Source organism: Mesitornis unicolor, unplaced genomic scaffold (genome assembly GCF_000695765.1).
Source record: "Mesitornis unicolor isolate BGI_N332 unplaced genomic scaffold, ASM69576v1 scaffold5873, whole genome shotgun sequence".
Taxonomy (NCBI): domain Eukaryota; kingdom Metazoa; phylum Chordata; class Aves; order Mesitornithiformes; family Mesitornithidae; genus Mesitornis; species Mesitornis unicolor.
The window spans coordinates 228,881-247,846 of record NW_010176631.1 but is presented as its reverse complement, the minus strand read 5'-3'; the positions used below and the strand labels follow the sequence as shown (position 1 = coordinate 247,846).

At 47.5% G+C, this 18,966-nt stretch overlaps 1 protein-coding gene across 1 annotated transcript in view; it reads left to right on the top strand.

The window, feature by feature from the left end:
* BCOR (BCL6 corepressor) overlaps positions 1-18,966 on the top strand; it is a 38,896-nt gene that overhangs the window by 18,434 nt on the left and 1,496 nt on the right. Inside the window, exons 8-13 of the mRNA XM_010181787.1 lie at positions 2,859-3,187; positions 3,522-3,788; positions 9,392-9,558; positions 16,759-16,904; positions 18,072-18,149; positions 18,354-18,504. Coding sequence (XP_010180089.1) covers positions 2,859-3,187; positions 3,522-3,788; positions 9,392-9,558; positions 16,759-16,904; positions 18,072-18,149; positions 18,354-18,504 — 1,138 coding nt within the window. The remainder of the gene's footprint in view (positions 1-2,858; positions 3,188-3,521; positions 3,789-9,391; positions 9,559-16,758; positions 16,905-18,071; positions 18,150-18,353; positions 18,505-18,966) is intronic.

The following is an 18,966-nucleotide window of genomic DNA, read 5'->3' as shown; positions in this document are numbered from 1 at the left end:
TTGAAATAATTTCAGGGCCCTGCCTCATCCCAGTTGGAAGGTGACGCAGCCTGTGCTGCCTCTCTAGGGTGCAGCAGGTCCATGACCGTGGGGATGTCTGCAACCTCAGGGCATCATGCCGCTCACCTGGACCTGTAGCTGAGGTGGGAGCCACGATCTCTGCTGAGGTCCCAGCTGAGCAATTGCCTCCCAGTGCTGCTGGCGGTGTGGCAGCCAGCTCTTCCAACAGTGCCCCAGGGAACTGCAGCCGCTCACCCGGCATGAGGAGAAAACCCGGGCAGCACAGCAACAAAAGCCCCAAGGAACGGAGCCGGGAGGATCTCTCCCAGCGGGAAAGCTGCTGCCTGCCCTTCGGAGCCGCCTGGGGTTGCAGGCAGCGCTGCGGCCGTGGGCTTGGCAGGCTGCGGGAGGCAGCTGCCGGGGTGGGAGCTGAACAAGCGAGCATTCAGGTGACGCGGCAGCAGCTGCTTTTCCGCCTGGACCTCTCCGCAGCCCGCTCCTGCGGGAAGGGAGGCAGGTCCTGCTCTGAGTCAGACTCGCCACAGCCCACATCAGTCAGAGGCCTGGGTTTTTGGGGGGTTTTTGGTTTAGAGGGGTGGTTTTTTTTGCTTTCATGGATATCTGGGGATATTCCTGCTCGCTCTTGTTTTTCTTCTCCCTTCGTGTATGCAGTGGTCAGAAAGATGGGGTGGGATTCCAGGATTAATCACTTGTCTTTTTTCTGCCCGCGTGTCTTGCATTTCCCGGGCTGAAGCTTGGCTTTTTCTGGATAGTGCTGGCCTCTTGCAACGTTATTGATCCTGAAGCTCCTGGGCATAGCATTGCTACTCTTTGTCTCTTGGCTGTGGCGCACGTTTTGCCTGGTTCCTGCTGTCACCACTGTGGAGGGTCAAAGCAGAGCACAGAGTTTACGCGGAGACTGCAGCTTGGAGTACACGGTTTTTTTTAGTGATTAAACTTCTGCTTTTATTGCCTCAGCATCCCTGCGTGGGAAAGCCTGCAGTTCTTTGAGATAGGCTTCTCTTCCTGTGATTTTTTTCCTTTATCCTTTACGTATTTCTGTCCTTCTCCAGACGTGTGGGTTTTTTTTTTCCCTTTCTATTCTTGTTTTTCTACATGCAGCAGTTTCTTACTTCCCTTTGCACTCACCAGACCTCATCACTGCTGCTTTCCTCTTTGCAGTTTTTTTTAGTAAGTGATTAATGAGATAATGATGATACTTCTGTATTGGAATCGGGCTCTTCACGTGCTATTCCAGTTGGGTTAGTTGGGAACAGGAGAATTAAGCGTTCCTTACTTCATGCTGTCTGCAGAGTTGGAAAGACAGCCTTGCATCCGTAGGCTCAGCCTACGACTAGGTGGCTTCCTTCGGGATTGCAGAGCCTAAAAAACTTACTGGACTTTTGCTGAACAATCTGCACATCATGTGTCCTGTAAATTCCCTGACATCTGCTTGTCAAGCCGTGGTATGCATATTTTTCTAGAAAAAGTGGCTTGAAAGAACTGAGGGATTTCTGCTTTCATCTTTAATCTAGAGAGGCTTCTGCAAGTTGCTCTCACATATCTATTTAAAGGAAGGCAAAAGTGTGAAGCTGCCCACCAAGAGGATTCTAGATTTTATTTTATTTTTTACTGACTGGCTCTGGATCGAGTCACTTTAAATAAAGGTTTCTCTTCTCTAAGCAGCTGCCTTATTTGCTCCTGCCACCTCTTCTGTTCTGAAAGTAGCATCACTTCAGAGACTTTGTGGAGCAAAGGAGCCTCTTTCAAGTGCGCTGGGTTTTTTCCGTGCCTCCCCTCAGTGGTGTGGTATTGTTTGGCTGAAGTGTCCCTTCCTTTCCAGCAACCGTTAATTCCTTTTTCTGCAGAGGAGTTGGTTCTGAGGTCACCTCAATTCTCTTCCCAAGGGAAAATAGGACTATAAAAAGTCAACTTTCCTGTCCTTGTTTTGTTGTAAACCTGCTTGCACTCTGGAGGAAAAAAAAAAGTAACCATGCTTTTTGCATGTGGCCCAAATTGTGGAGTCCAGCTTGTTAGAGCTGACCCCTGAAGAAAACCCAGCCCTGCTGGTATCCTGCCACGTGTGGCAGAGCACTGCCCTTAGATCCTCGATGTCCCAGGGCTTTCTGGTCTCAGAGGAAGACTTGCTTCTGGTTGGAGTCCTTGGAAAAACACAGCCAATGGCTTTTCTTGCAAAATCCCTGCACTATTTGACAAGAGGGTTTGCACAGGGCTTCTGTAGGGATGGCTCCTTGAGTAGCCCTTCTTCTCTTGGTTTGTTTCTTAAGTAAAAACACTTCCAAGGAGATGTTCCCTATCTTATTGCCATCTTAGGGCTAAACTTGAGATTCCCTCCACACTGTCCCATGAAGACCTCATCCCTGCTCCCACCTCTCTCGCTTCCCTCTCCTCCCTGCCATTCCCATACCTGCCCTGCCACCACACCTCGCCAAATTTGGGCAAGCCCAGCCAGGCCTAGGTTGCCGGAGGAGTTGGTTCCCCTTCAGATAAAGCATTTCCAGGTAAGGAGGCGAGTTTTTTCCCTGGTGAGGTGGGGCGGTGGCAGCTGGGCTGCAGCAGCGCCAAGCTGGCACAGCATGGCATGACTTTTGCGGTGCCCCTGGTCCCTGTGCGGGGCATTTCATTGAGTGATTTTTATCAGCGCGTTATAACTGTTAGCGTAGCGTTAAATGGCAAGATGCTATTTACAATTTGAATGCGGAATGCTTAAAATATTAATGATTTGAAAATGTAATTGGTAGATCTCTTAAGCAGTCGAGTAGCTTGTGTTAAGTGCTAGCAATGTGTTTTCCTTTTAACACACCATGCAACGTGTAATGCCTTTCCTTCCTATTTAGGCTTGCCTGTATTCTCAGTGTCTCCGCACATGAAGAGCCTTTCATCCACCAATGCAAACAGCAAAAGGCAGGCTCAGCCAAGCTGTACTCCAGCCTCGAGGTTGGCTGCCAAACAGCAGAAAATTAAAGAAAGCCGGAAGACAGATGGGCTGTATACAGACGAAGAGGAGGATTTCCAACATGCATCTCTGCTGCAGAAATACAGCGAGTGTGAGAAGCCATCAGGGAAACGTCAGTGTAAAACAAAACACTTGGCACTGCAGGAGAGGAGAAGGAGGTCATCTCTGACAGGGGATGACACCACAGATATTGAAAATGCTGAAGATAAGGTATCTTTATTTAGACTTAATTGTCCACCAGCCTCTTGGAAGGCAGAGCCAGCCTGCTTAAAACTAACGTGCTGTCATGCATGCAGGGTAGTGGGGATCGCATTCAAATTTGTCTGTGGATGCTTTGCACATTTTGTATTTGCTCTTCTTAACCCAAGTTAAAGGCACTATTACAGGGGGTGAGGAATCTTTCATTTAAAAGCTTTAGCAGGTCTTTCTTAAAAAATTAAATATGAGTAGTAAAGTGTAATTCTTTGCTGGCAAAATGTAATTCTGTCGCTGCATTGTATAAAACGAGGACCAAAAAAAACCCCCACACTAATGGTTTTGACAGGTCACGGTAACGAGGAAAGTCAGGAAGCGACCGGAGCCTACTTCAGACTGCGACTCCTCGCCAGCCAAGTACGAGCAGAAGCTGTACGATCGTCTGCAGCAGACTCCCTCATTACTGCCCGTCTCGCAGCCCTCGCAGCTGCCGGTCGCGAGCCCCCCTCAGGAGACCACCCCGAGCCGACCCATGCCGCCCGAAGCGCGGAGGCTCATTGTCAATAAGAACGCCGGGGAGACGCTGCTGCACCGGGCGGCACGCCTGGGGTATGAGGTAAGGGTCTCTCGCTGCCCTGCCTGAGGTTAAAACCCTCTTTCCAGTTTTAGGGGTGGAAATTTTGCAAAGCGGCAGCTTTGAGTTTGGTTGTTGAAATTTGCAGTCCCCTCCCTACCCTCCTCTGCTGCATTCCGTTCCCTGGCATGCTGGGTTGCTGTGGAAGTGGGTCCCCACAGCTGGAGGGGATGCAGCGTCCTGCGTGAACGAGCAAAGAGCAGAGTTTTATTGGTAACGCTCACTTCCGTTTAAATGTAAGCCATCTGCAAACTGAATGAATGTTTTGGTTTTGGGATTTTTTTTAAAGTGATCTTTATGGTGATCTTTATGCGCTGTACAATTTCTGCTTTTGTTATTTGTGAAGAGCGTGTAGTTTAGGAGTATCTGGTATGTGACACAGGATGTAGTGCTTGGAGTGTCTTCTTGCATGATCAGATGCATCGTAGGAGCACTCTGCATGCTTTGTGCTTGGAGTCGAGCTGCTCAGCGTAGCTGGAACAATGTTGTCTAATGAAACGGCCCTCCTGTTGCTAGAAAAATCAAAAACCGATGAATCCCCTAGCTCTGCTGTTTTGAAGCACGCTTTTATTGGGGAAATGTGGGCATGTAGGTATGAGTGCCGCTCTTGCTCAACTTCAGATCTTGCAGAGCAATGTTCCATTGCGGAGAGCAATGGCTGCCTTGGCCGCGGCTGCAGGGTTTGCCTTGGCGGTGAGAGGACTGCTTGGATCTCAGAGCTGGGTGTGAGCCCTGTGCTGGAAGGTGGCGTCAGTGTGGGCTCAGGTAGGGCCTGTCCAGCCTCAGAGGTTTGTTAAAACCTTGAAATGCCCTTGGTACAGCTGGAGAGCTTCATGTGGAATGAGGCCTTCTCCAGCCCTGGAAGGCAGGGTTTGTTGGAAAGGTTTTGTTTACTCTAGACAAAGGCTTCTCCTAACCCAGGGCACTTCAGCTCTAGCTAGGAGGAGAAGCAGTGGTTGTTACAACATTGCTGTGGTAATCTCCATTATTTAAATGATTTTATTTCCTACAGACCTAAAATTTCCTGTGGATCCAAAATCAAAATGTGTTGTAGCATGTGCTCCAAGCTATTGGAGTGTGTTTTCTCCCTGCGCAGTGTCTGTCGGGGCAGGATGCTTCTGCACTTTGCTTTCTGTGCCCGGCACGCTCCACTGAGCACAGCTTAATGGGAGCAGCTCTGAACCTTAGTGGTGGGCTGAGGTCTTGCTCAGGCAGGGGACGAGGGCTCTCTGTGTGCTTTGCTGATGGCAGGAGGTCTGCAGCATTGGCTGCTAGTGGGCTGGTTGCTGAAAGCCAAGGATGCCCAGGTTTGCCAGGGGTAGGGGTCCTGGGGCCCTGGGGTAACCTTTTGTGCCCACCATGCCTTCCCATCATCAGCTGATTGGGGATTTTGATTTTCTGACTTGAATTCACCCAGAAGTTCAAGTGAACACCAGTTTTTAATAGGCTTAAATATTCTGATTGCTTGACTTGATGGTTTGGCTGGCATTGACATGCAGCAGTGGGTAGTCTTGTTGGCGGAGCGTGGGGCAGGAGAACCAAGCAGGGTCAGGGATGGAGCTTGGTCTGTGTGCGTCAGCTGCTGCCAGGATCTGGCATCGGACAAGCCTGTTAAGGCTTGGAGCAGTGGGTGGCCATGCTGCCCTGTTGGGGCTTCATTTGGCCTGTGGTGAGCTGTGACAGTTTGGTCAACTGTGGAAGCTCTGAAGCTCTGGTGTTTTTCTTGCTGGTGACCAGACTACTGCAAGTTAGTAGAAAGCTGAATTTCCAGAAAAACAAAAAGTGTTCAAGAAGCTACAGATTCCTCTACTTGGAAAAAAAAATATCTTGATGGATCAAAGTAATTTGCTGGTCTGTGACCTGTGGCAGCTGCACACATCTGTTTTCTGCCATCTCCGTTAGCAGGGCGGCAACCTTTGGTGGCTGCAGCATGATGACCGGGGGCTGATGCTGGAGTGGGAGCGCTGGATGCTCAGAGGTACATGCGGGCTTCTCGTGACTGCTGCTGTGGCAGCCGCGTGGCCCCATGCCAGTGCGATGGTAGAGGAGGCGAATGAGCCTGCGCCACTGGGGCCACGGCTTGCAAAAGGATGCTGAGTGCTGGTGCAGGACTGGGAGCTGGAAGCATCTGGCACCGCAGGGCACCGCTGAGCCCTGCCGGCGGCAGGAATGTTGTGTGGAGCAGAGCAGCACTGACAGCTCTGCCTTGAGACCAGGCGAGCTCATGCCTGCCCTTGGCAGCCTGCCTGCCTTTGCAGCAGGGATGCCCTGTGGCCATACAGAGATCCCACCCCAAAGCCACAGGCAGCGCTGGCACCCTTGGTGTGCAGAGAGCTGTATATATCGCTCCTGGACACACAGGCAGCCCAAATGCTGCTAGCTCAGGTACCTCAACCCCACTCTCAATTGCATAGTATGGATGAGCCCTAAGAAATTTAGGGAAGGAGGACACAAGTGGTTACGATTTTGGGTGTAAAAGCTGGCATGAGAGTGAAAAGTCAAAGGACAAATGCGGCTTGTGTCTGGTCAGATAAATTGCAGGGCCACAGCCAGCAGGGCTACGTAAAAGACAGCGCAGCAAATGGCCTTCGGCTCTGGAAATCCATACAGTCTGAACAAAACCCTGTTGGAGCTGGGTTTGCCTAGTTTTGCCTTTTCTTTGCTAGGCTTCTGGACAGGGGCTTGCTTCATCAGGGTGTTAGCAACCCATCCCAGGGTATGGGCACTCTCGAATCCATTCTGTTTTCCTCATTTGAAACAAATGACTTGAGATAATAGTAGTCTTAAAACTGTAATTTACTTTTTGTGAAGAGGGAATTATAGGGAGCATAAAGTCTTTTTGGGAAAAAAAAATTACAAAAGGCTTGCGTAATGAATTTGATGGGAGAGGAAACACTGGCTGTCTTTGTGCTGCTTGTTGCTTTTTTGGTGTGCGCCTGGACTTGGAAAAAAGTTCTCTGGTGAATTTGGGATTAAATCCTGCCTGTGAAAGCAGTGAAATTAGAGGAATGTGTGAGAGGGGTGGAGGAGAAATGGTTTGTTTCTGGGGGGGTTTAAACACTCATGAAGATAGGGCTTATCCACGCTAGGGTTTATCCACGCAGGGGGAAGGGGTTTGCCCTGGCGAAGCCTCACACGAGGGTCTGGCCCTGGGTCCCTGGTGGCACTGCTTCAAGAGCTCCTGAGCATTATCCTGCTCTTGCACAGCTCTCTTGGGGCTCCCACACCCTGCCAGGGGACGAGCATCACTTTTAGAGTTTGACTTGGTGCTGCAGGGAATAGTTATGGCTCAGCTTACAATGCCTTGCCTGAGGGCCGTGTTTCGAGGTTGGGTGGATTGGAGTAGTGCTTCTTGGTGGTAGCGTGGGTGCTTGGGGCATGGGGGATGCACAGGGGGACACTGACCCCCCTCCGCCTGGAGAAGGGGCAGGAGCTGCTGCAGAGCACAGGTGGGAGAGACTAAAGTGAAGGGCATCTCTTTGTAGATGTGGATGGAGCGTGGGTATCTGCATGCACCTTTTAACGCTGCTGTTTGCAGTTTGCTAACAAACTGCAGGCAGCAGAAGCAGCAGTGGCACGCATCTTGGCTGGTGACGCGCAAGCTTGACTCTTTGGATTAACTGGGAGTGATTTTCAGATTGCTGGTTTAAATAGAGCACCTGAACAGACATTAAATTGCCCCGTGGCACTTTCACAGCCTCTCTCTAACGTTAGCGGGAAATGCTTATGAAACCAAAAGTGTGTTTGTGGCACCACATGTTCCTGTATTCGGCAATGATGGGTAATTTTTTTGTAAATTGAATAAATCATGTTAAAAAAAGTTAATGGGGCATTTAATTAATTAACAATGTAGAGTTTTATGGTCTTTATGGTTACATTTTGTGGTTAATGACATTCTTCTTATAGCCTCTTAACACAAAATTGCCCGACAAAATTAGCCTTTTCGTCCAGTAGTATGTATTCTGCCCCTAGGATGAGCCTTTCCTTTCTACAAAAATAGATGAAAGGTGTTCCTTTATTTTGGGTTGCAGAATCTATTTTAAATGGTAACTGCATGCTAAAAGCGGAGCCGAATACGGCAGCTGCTTCTGCTACCTTTATCCATCTGCTAATTTGCCTGGCAGGGTGGTCTGGTTATATATACCTCCGGGGTATAATTTTGAATAGCTCTTTCTTACGGGCTTGAGCGAGTGCAGCGTAAAGAGCATCCGTTCTGGACTGATTTTTGATCTTTGAACCTGACTAGCAGAGTCCCTGTTTGGTGAGAGGCGGGACTGTGGGGATCCCAGGCCAAACCAGTGGGTGCATCAGGGGTATGTGGTGCATCGGAGGTAGGTGGTGGACTGCTCTGTCCGGCAGCAGGTGAGGAGGATGCTCTGGTGCCTGGGCCGGGCAGCTCATTAGCTCCCCGCTTCAGCCTGGTTAGCAAGGGCCTGCTAAAAGAGCAGCTTCATGCTGTATCCTGGATACCAGCTCTTGGGTCAGGTATATCCAGAGCACAGATTATTGAGGGCTTTCTGGTAGATTTTTGAAACGGGAAGAATAAATGCATTGCACCCGGCGCTTGTTTTATTCTCTTGGTTTGGCAAAGCAAACACTCGCCCCCTCCATACCGTATCCTGCTTTGCGAGGATGTCGCTCAGCCTTTGAGAGCAGCAAATGCAAAATTAATGGCTTGCCACTAATCTGGGAATGCAGGGCCTATTTTATACATGCAGCATCGCTTAGAAATGCGGTTTGTTTTTTCCTTTCTTTTGCGTCTGAGACAAATCGAGGAAGACTCGCACCATCCTAAATTTTTGGTTGGGTGATGGAGCAGTCATTGTTTCAAGGCCACATGGCAGCGTAGAGCTGAGTCTGGCCTAGGCTCTCGACCGTGGTATATTTGACTGCAAGATGAATTGCGTTAAATTCACATGGCTTCCCACAGCGCCGGGCTCGTTATTGGAACCTGGTGCCTGGCTTTAGTTCTGCATGCAGAAGACCAGCGTGGGTGAAAATGGGATTTCCCTGATCTTGATAGAGTCGGGTTTTTTCTTTTTTTGTGTGTGCTGATAGCAAACCATCCTTTGTGTGTCTTAAATGTGTTTTGTTTTGGGTCATGCGCCTTTTCTTTTTAAAATCAAACTGATGGCTGTGCTGCTGTTGTGCTTGCAGAATTTTCTGCTAAAAAATGCAGATGTAAGAGTAAAAACCTTCCCACTAGCTTTACGCATGGAAGTTTTGAGAAGTGAAAAGCTGTGAGTTTTGTCTGCAGAATTTGAACCTTCCCCCTCTGCGATGATTCCTGACATGGGGCCCTGCGGGAAGGTCCCTGTGGGGTGCAGAGAGCTTGGGGCTGCTTTGTACAAGCTGGTCTGCTCCTGGGAAGCAGTGGTCTCTGCTGTGTTCTCCAAAGGAGCAAGACTTTCGACAGCTTCCCCTTTTTCATTTCTCTTTGACTGACCTGTCTCAAATAGGGTAACTTAGGCATATCGTAGGGAGTTTGTTTTTTGCCCTCCCCCCCCCTTTCCCTTCACGCACAGAAATCTCTACATCTCCGCAGCAAGAAATAACGCAGTATCTGCTTTTCCTCCTCTTTCCAGGAAGTGGTTCTGTATTGTTTGGAAAACAAGGTGTGTGATGTGAATCATCGTGACAACGCGGGTTACTGTGCCCTGCACGAGGCCTGTGCCAAAGGCTGGCTGAGCATCGTGCGGCATCTCCTGGAGTACGGGGCTGACGTCAACTGCAGCGCTCAGGATGGAACCAGGTTAGCAGCACCCCCCGCCCAGGCGCAATCGGGTGGTCACCACCACCGGGCAGTGGTTTCTTTGGACATGATGGTGGGAGAAAGCACCCCTTCCCTCTCTGTATGCCTCTCCCAATCCTGCATGAAACCCCCAAAGCAGGTAACACTGCCAAGGTCCTCCTCCATGGTGTCTTCCTCATGTGGTAACCTCCTCCGCTCTCCAGTTAATGAAGCCATGGGGCACACTTCTGTTGTGACTCGAGTTCATTGTATTTTTTTTTTCTTTTCTGGGAATTTTAATAAGTTGTGGTATATAGTTTTTTTAACAAGCTTGTGAATTGCCAGCTGCAGGGCAGGAAGGAGCAATACTTGAGCTGTGGCCCTGCTCATGTGTGCTCCAGGTCCTTTGAGTTGTGCCAGAAGAGTGGGCTCTGCCTCGTTAGCTGGGTTACTTTTAAGAGCACTTTAGGCTTTTGCAGCAGTTGGGTGTGCAAGTACTATATACAATATTTAATACAAAATATGCTATATTTTTATCTAGAAAAATACTGTTTTGCTGAACTGTTAAACACTGCTCATTTGATATTTTGAATTTTTTTATTTACAGACTAGTAGGGGTGCTTAGTTCCTGTGTTTGCAGAATATTTTTTTTTCCTTTGTGGATATAGAAATACATCTGCATCTTTTTTAAGCTTCTTGTGTATCTCGTAAAGTACCTCTTGGACCACCTCTGCGGGGCTGACCTTGGGGTAACTTTTCCTTCAGCATATGCAGAACATTATCCAGTCTATGCGTTTTGGGGACAGGTCGCTTTGTATTCTGTGAAGCTCCTGCAGCTCTTTATCTTAAACGGTTTATCACATTCACTATCACCATCCAAATAGCCAAGGAGGTAAAATTAGCATAACTAAGAGTCTGCCTCTTTTGTTTTTAAGCTCTGTATTTATTAACTTGGGAAGGGAGGAGCCAGGAAAACAAAAGTCCCAAGAGGGCTGGTTGGGATGGTCCATTAGAAGTTCCTGATGGTCAGTTACCGGCCCATCACGGAAACATTTCTGGAAAAACACTGAATCTCTGGCTGGATTGTCAGATCCCTCCTCCATCTCCCTCTCCTTTGTAAGAAGTCTCAGCTCTCCAGGCTGACAAGCAGCACCTCATTTTCTGCCATCCCCAGCTTTAATAGCTGACCTGTGCAACAGAGGCAAGTTGCCATGAAAAGAATCCTAAATTGTTTTTGTCTCACTTGCTGGAATAACCGACATAGAAAATTAACCCCAGGATGTTTCTGACCAGTCTTAATCACCCGCCAGTTCAGTGTCCACCTTTGGTTTCGATTCACAGATGGAGCTGATTTTCAAGAAAGAAACTTGGCTTGTGTACACTGAAAAGTTGTTATGTGGAAAATGCATTTTAGAAATGAACATAATAATGATCTGATCATAGACGGTAATGTCAGAACTCAGCTTGCACAGCCCCCTTTCTTTTCTGATGGCAGACTTATTTTTTGTTTGAAAAGCTGCCCAGCAGACAGTGTGAATCCAAAACACATCTAATAAACAGATGAAAGGTGGTCTGGCTTCCCTGAGTTGGGTAGGACATAGAGCAGAAGCTTCTGTAAGGAACTTGTGGTCGGTGTTATCCCCTGCCTTTTGGTAGGGCCAGACTTCTCTGTCTCTGTAGAGTAAATCATGACATTCATAAGACAAATCCCATTTCTCTGTCGAAGCCTCAATTAGTTTTTCTCCTTGAACTTTTAGGAGGAAAGAAGTGTCAGTCTTCCTCAACTGTGTTGCTATTAAAATTCAAATTCCTGAACATACTCATCCCTTGGAAAGATATTAAAATCTTAAAACAAAAGAACCCCAAACAAACACACCATCAAAGACTTCTCCCCCTGCACTGCTTTTGTAACTACACTGAATATGCCTTATTGCCCCCTCCACCACCTCACAAGCCCACTAGCCAAAGGTATTTTTGGACATGCTGGAAGCACTCACGTCCCCAGACAGTAGCAGTGAATGTTTAGTTCTGTTCAGCCAGTTGACTTAAATCCATGTAGAGAAGTCACGTAACTGCATCAGCCGTGATGTAACTGCATCAGCCGTGATGTAACTGCATCAGCCGTGATGTAACTGCATCAGCCGTGATGTAACTGCATCAGCCGTGATGTAACTGCATCAGCCGTGATGTAACTGCATCAGCCGTGATGTAACTGCAGACACTGCATTTGTTTCTGTGGCAGCCTGTGCTGTCACTTGGGTCTCAGCTGCCTGAAACTTTGATCTGTGTTATTTGCTGCCTGCTGCCTCTGTGGTCAACTTTTTGTAGGGCGCGCTCTGAAAAGCTGTGACAAGTGAGGATGTGGCTTCAACCTGAACAAAAAAAGTCCATATCATGGTGAAGGATGTAGGAAAGCTCGTGCATCTCTCCTTTCCGTCCTGTCTGAGGCACTGCAAGTGCTCTGGTCAATGTGGTGGTTTTGCATGCCTGTGTTTAAGTTTTGAAAGAGAAGCAAAGACCTGAGCCTCTTTCTTTTTGGCACTGCCTTTTATGTAGCTATGTGTAGCTATGAGTTCAGTAGATAAGGTCTGCTTTCAGCCTCTGGTTCCCCATACTATCAGAAATCTCGGTGAAGCCGAAGAACAAACTAGAGCAAGGAGGTGGCAGGGTTTAGGGGAGTGTAGGTATGATGCAGTCCTTCCTGTCACCCTCAGCTCAGCCCTGGGGCACTGCCTGCACACCTATGGCTGCCTGCAGCACACCCTGTCCCTCTCTCTGCCCCATTCACAGGGCGTTTGGCTGGGCTAAATTCGATGTTTTTCTCTTTAAATTCTGTGCTGATCGCGGCTTTCCAAATGCAGCGCCTGCAGACGTGAATACACAAGCACTCTGCTGCTGAATTAGTGGCTAATCAAAGATTATTGTAGAACGGAGAGATCTTTTAAGACCTTTTCTCAGAGGTGCCACAGTCACTAAGGGCTCTTAATCGTCTTACCTATAAATAATAATAGACCATGCTTAAGAGGTGAGAGCTTTCCTTCCCTGACAGGACCCCAGTACAAGCAGTAGCTCAACAAGGGATGTTTGATGAACAGTGCCTGACATTAGCAAGGATGGTTGCCGGTGTATTTGGCCTTATCTCCTTGTTTTCTTCTCTTTACCTCCACGTCATGCCCTAGCTGAAACGGTGCTGCTGTAAAAACGAAGCCACATGCCAAACATACAGGCATCTCCTGCCTGTTTGTGAGGCCTCTCCATTGCTTCAGAGTTTGCTCGGTAGATTCGTTTTCCGCAGCCAGTTGTGCTTTATCCTTCTTGCTGGTGGCTGATGAGCTCAGCCTTTTTTATTTTTTCCCTGGGAGGACCCTGCCAAGATGGCTCTCTTCCTGCATCCTTTCAGCTGGTCTTGGCAGAGCGATACCCTCCAGCAGCTAATTTCGTTAAAGGAGTGGCAGCCGGCGTAGCTGCCCTCCTGCAACTTGTGCCTTGCCTCTTCCGTGGGGCAGCGTTGCATAATATAGGAGATGGAAATAAAAATAAAACGCCAAGATACGGTATTGCTCAGCGGGTTGTGAGACATCTTATTGCAGCAAGGAAAATTCTGGTGGTGCCTGAAAGGCTGAGAGCAAACCCTGACTGGTCTAAATAGTTTATAATTTTGGTGATGGAATGAAAAACCCCCAGTGAAATGTTTTCCTAACTCTAGTAGCGGTAAAAATAATAGGAAGTATTTGACAGTACACAAGAGGGGGTTGAGATGTGTGTCTCCTGTAGGATACTGCAGCTCTTGAATGTCCCCAGATCCTTCTGGGGCCTTTCAAAGGGTTTGTTTTAGAAGTGAGCTGTACTACAGTTAACTGTGCCATTAGGGATAGAGAGTGTTTATTTCCACGATGCTCAGGACGGAAAAGATGATATGGGCAAAGCAGCCCAGGAGAGGACTCCCAGGGATCTTTTTTCCACATCTGAAAAAGTTGCCGACTGCAGTAGTCACTTTTGCATCCTACAAAGAGGATGGTTAAACTTTGCCAAGACTGGAAAATACTCCCTTCTCTGCCTATCCTGGTGGGAGAAGCAAATATGAGTCGTTATCTGCCTTTGCATGGTCTTGCTCGTGAGCTTGCCAAGAAGCTGTGCTAGCCAGTAAAAGAGTCTGTCAGTGCTGTTATTGCCTTTCCCCCCTGCCTTATCTATGGGAATCTCCTTTTTTTCCCCCTCCCCACCAGTGTTTTCTTTCCTCCCTTTGCTTCCTTCTATTTATTGTTCTTTCTCCTTCCGTGTGGCTTTACTGCGCCTTTCCTTCCCCTTGCCTCCGTGCAGTCCCCTCTCATGCTCCAGGAGATGAAAAAGACAGGTCTGCCTGCCCCGCTGCCTGCTTCTCTGTGCAAGGCTCGGTGATCCATAGTGCAGGGAGAGGGCATCCAGTCCTGGGGTTACCGCCCATGCACTGTGATTTTTCCTTCCTGGGCAATGCAGAGGCATCGTTTAATAAATGTCTGGATGTTGTCAAATCAATTGAAACACTGGGTGGTGATTTAGATTATTTTTTTTTTTATTTAATAAGTTAAGGAATTGTCTTGGATTTGTTACTGCTTCAAAAGCCACTTAGGTACATCAGTTAAAACAAACAAACAAGAAAACCCACAAGCCAATAAACGCACAACACCCTCCACCCCCATCCTTAAAAACCAGAAAACCCTAATTCTAAAATAAAATGGAGAACAGTTCAAAACTAAGGACTCCAGTAAAATGAGGGAGCGGGGAAGAAAAAGCATCCCCAGCATTTGGCGGCAGCTGTAACTCTCATCTGTCCCTGGTGCCTGTTGCCAAACTTTCAGCGAGGGATGCTCTGTGCTCAGCGAGGGACAGAAGGGTTTGCAGCAAGGCTGACCTTTCCTGTGATAGATGCTCAGAGCGTCATGACCCGACAGGTCCAGCCTCAGATGCTTGGTGACAGCCAGAAACACCCGATACTTCTTCAGTCCCTGTGTCAGCACCCCTGTTATTTGTGACCTCTTGTACTGTATACCGTGTGGTGGTCAGCACTGGCCAGATCGTGGATGCGCTGGGTGCTGCGTGGGCACGCGATGCTGCGGCAGTCCCTGTGCGGAAGCACTGAGTCAGTAGGTGGGGGTGGGAGGCTGAGGCTTGCTGGGGACCCCGGGAATGCTGGCTTCTCCGGCACCATCTGTCTCCAGGGTGTCAGGTAGTTTCAGTGCAATGTTAGAGACTTCCCTGAGAAATTGAGAAGTGCTATCCTGACTATCCTCATGGACCTCTCTGCTCTTCAGATTTGGAAGTGGCTTTCTGTAGAGCAGCACGTCAGGCTTTGAAGGTGTGCACATGTTGTGCTGTCTGGTGCTGGGGGTCTGAAGGGTGGGATGAGCTGGATGGAGGACTGCGCTCAGCATCTGGAGAATCGCCTGCCTCTTGGCTGTGTTGGTGGCCTGGGGTGTGCAGGAAGCAGGCAGTGTGGGAAAAGCCCTCTCTCCATAGGGAACAAGCCACGAAGGGATAGCCATAGGGAAGTGCAGCCCCTCATGTCAGTATAGCATATGTGTGCCAAAATCAAAACTGCATACAGCTTTCAAGCACAAACGAGAGTGCTTCACTCTAAGTGATGTTAATCTTAGGGTGATTAATATCACCCTAGGTCACAGCCTACTGGAAGGTACTGGGAGTCAACATACCTGGAAGATACTTTTTGAGATGGATCAGTGCCCTCCCACCAGCAGCGCTACGCTGTGTGATAGGTGGGAAAACGGTGGTGTGCCGCCTTCTTCTGACTGTTCTGATCAGCCTCTGCTCTGTCCTGAGCTTACATGGATGCTAGTCTGTACTAAAGCAGTGGTGACGTAGAGGGGACGTTGCAGTGTGTGGCATAAGGAGTGGTAGGAGCTGGCCTCTTTGCAGAAGGGTTTTTCCTTCTGTGGAGACATTCAAAACTCGCCTGGACATGTTCCTGTGTGACCTTCTCTGGGTGATCATGCTCTAGCAAGGGGGCTGGACTGGATGATCTTCAGAGGTCCCTTCTGATGCCTGCCATCCTGTGATACTTTGTGATTCAGCCCTGGTTGTTAGCAGAGTGTTGCTTGGCAGATTGGTAGATGGAGCTGAGGGGTTTGCTTGTCTGTGCTTCCAGATGACTTCTCCTTGTAGTGTCATCCTGAAAGCTTTCCAGGAAGGCAATACGTGATCCTAGTTCAAAGTCCTTCCTTACTTCTCTTGCCTTTTAATACATCTGTTTGAGAGCATGAAAGCCTTGTTGGGGGATGGCGGTGTTGACAGCCTAGAAGAGGAGGAGTGTGGAGTTGAGCTGAACTGCCATGATCACTGGCCGTTGCATTTGATTCCCCTTTCAGTTCCCTGCTCATTGCCCTCTAAGGAAAAGATGGGATTTTAACACATCTTCATTTAGTCTGAAGGGTAATATGTTCTACTTCCAGACAACTCCCCATTACGTATAATCAATTTTAAAGGCAAAAGTTAATGCGATTTATAATTAGTGATAAGGAGCTCTAAACCTGGAATTACAGGCATGTGTATTAATGAATAATCCTTCTATAGGCTCACAAAATCTGTGTCTGAGCTTGTATAGATTGCTCATGCTGCATAAAATGTGTTAACTTCTGGGTGGACTACACTTAAAATAACGTGTTTTTCTATTCTCTGAGTAGAAGGGTTGAATTGTGCTGCAAATATATTCTCAGGCGCTATTTAAAGAGGATATAGCGTGGAAGTTTAATTCCTAGCAAATTTTCGTAACTTATTTCTGTGTACATAATTTAGGAGCTTTGGGTAACTGATTTCCGTGCTTGCCCAGAGGTAGGCTGAAGGAGCCCTTACTCTGCTGCGTGCTGTTAAATTGGCAGAGATTTGGAATGGTAGAGTGACTTGCAGCAAAATTGTGTTTGTGAGGCTTCACGCAAACTCCTGCTTTGCGTTACAGTGGTGTAGTTATTTTACTGGCCCTTGAAATACGTACGGCAATAAATAGACGTAACAGAAATACCTGCCCCAAGCAGTCTGACTGGGAAAAGACAAGAGGGGGAGGGCATGATGTGCAAGTGAAACTGACAAGGAGATGATTGGCAGCTGTATTAATAGCGCTATTTTCTATAAATAACACTGATCTGAAGTCAGAAGTTTCTTGTCAGACACATTTGCATAATAGTATTGAGTCAAAATGTAACGCTGCGATCTTTTTTATTTTCCCCCTAGACCAATCCATGATGCGGTCGAAACCGATCACTTGGAAATTGTCCGCCTGTTACTGTCTTACGGTGCTGATCCAACGCTTGCGACCTACTCTGGGAGGACCATTGTGGCAATGACGCACAGTGAGCTCATGGAGACCTTCCTCACAGGTGTGTGGCCGTGTTGCTCGGGGCTCTGCAGGCTGTGGTGATTGTGGGGGGGACATTTCCTGGCCCTAAAAAGTCCTTGCCGCCCAGTGGGGGTGCCTCCACGCTGAGGACCATTAGGGTAGCCTGTGGTAGCTTCTTCTCTGCCCACAAAAACCCAGCGGCTGCAGGTGGGAAGCGTAGCCATGCATGGGGGCTCCTTCTAATTGAAATTCTTAATAAAAGTCATAAGGATTATGTCACTATCAGATTTGATAGGTAGGAGGTCAGCAGGCTGTTTCGGTGCCTTCAGTTTTCTGCTTGAAATGAAAATACGAAACTTGTCAAATTGAATAGCTCTTGGTAAAACATAATCATGTTTTCCCATTTTTATTCTTCTAGTACTTGTTTTTTTGCAAGTTCTGCCTCATTTTATACCTGAAATGCTGTAAACCTGTATTAAAGGCTCTTGTCTTTATATATGTCCATGTTCTAACATGGTTTTAGGTTTTTTTTCCCATTAGTTTTTAGATAAAGACACTTGCATTCCCCAATAACTTACCTCTTAAAATGTTTGCAGTGATCCCAAACAATGAGTTTAAGTACTTATCCACTTACCCGTTCAAATGGCGCAGAGTAGAAAGTACACAGGTGTATCAGGACTCCAGTAAAGTCCAGTATCTGGAACTTCTTGAATCCTAGTATGTTTTAATGAACTCAACTAGCAAATCTCCCAAATTACATTTGTAGAAAAGAATTACATCTTCTGAACACATCTGTGTGGAGAAACCTTTTCTGTCAGTTACTTTGGGGCCACTGTTTCACCCCTAAGTGGATGTCAAGGATAACGGTGCGGGCTAAAAGTGTGGTACATCCTGTCTTGCACAAAAACAAGATGCTGCTCTCAGTTACTGAAACTTAAGGTTGGGTTCGTCCCTGTTAGACTGTGGGTGATCATTTGATGTGGTGGGAGAAGGGATGCGGGAGAAAAGCAAGTTCTAGGAATATTTGGAAGAATGGTGTGTGTATATACTGTTCTTTGTAGCACGTGCATCAGGATCATGGTGTGAGTTTTATTTGATGGAAGGTGTGGGGTGTGCATAGTGAGATTCTGTATGACACAGGATCTGCTAAACTTGCCAGCTTTTTGTTCTCATCAGTATGTTTTTGTTGTTGTTTTTTCCTCTCCAGAGTATTTAGCTGACCTGCAAGGTCGAAGTGTTGATGACCCTGGTTTGTACTGGGATTTCTATGGCAGCTCTGTGTGCGGTGAGCAAATGTTACCCTTTATTTCTTCGTATGTGGAGACTTTCAAAACATGCAGCATGTGGGGGTGGGGGCTGTTTTTGTGGTGGAGGAAGCTAGGAAGGAAGCAAACTGATTTTATTTACAGATCACGTTATTGGAAGAAAAAGCAGGACCTGCAGCAGTCTCTTCAATGCTGACTTGGCACCTTTGTTCAATTTTATTTAGATCCAAAAGATGAATCTGGATTTGATATCTTGGCAAATCCTCCTGGCCCAGGTGATGAAGATGAAGATGGCTTTAGCGATGTGTTTGAATTTGAATTTTCGGATGAGCCTCCCTTGCCGTGTTACAACATTCAAGTGTGTCTCTCTCAGGGGTAAGAACAAACACAGGGTTTGGGGTAAAAATAGCTGAGACGATCTGCTTGGGATGGCAGCACTTTGTGTCTGTGGGGAAATGCGTCTGCATTTATCTAATGTAAATGAGAGAGCAATGGCATAACTACTGGGCTTGTTAGAAATAAGCTAATAGGAGGTGAGAAGGGGAAAGGCTGACTTGTCAGGGCTGTGTTTTGAGTGCCATACTCTCGAGCTGAACAAATGTTTGTACGCAGATGACTCCCAGGCAGGCACCTTGATAGAACATGCCAAACTACAAGCGCTTCTGGCACTTAAATTTGAATATCACATTTGTAAGGTGTTCTTAATTTTATTTAACTGGCTTTTCTGTTTTTCTGAGAGGACACACTTTTGTGGATGATGAAATGATAGTGTTTCTGCTGTTCTAGACTCAGCAGCAAAACTGGTTTAAATTAAGAAAATGTATTCCTAAATCTGAG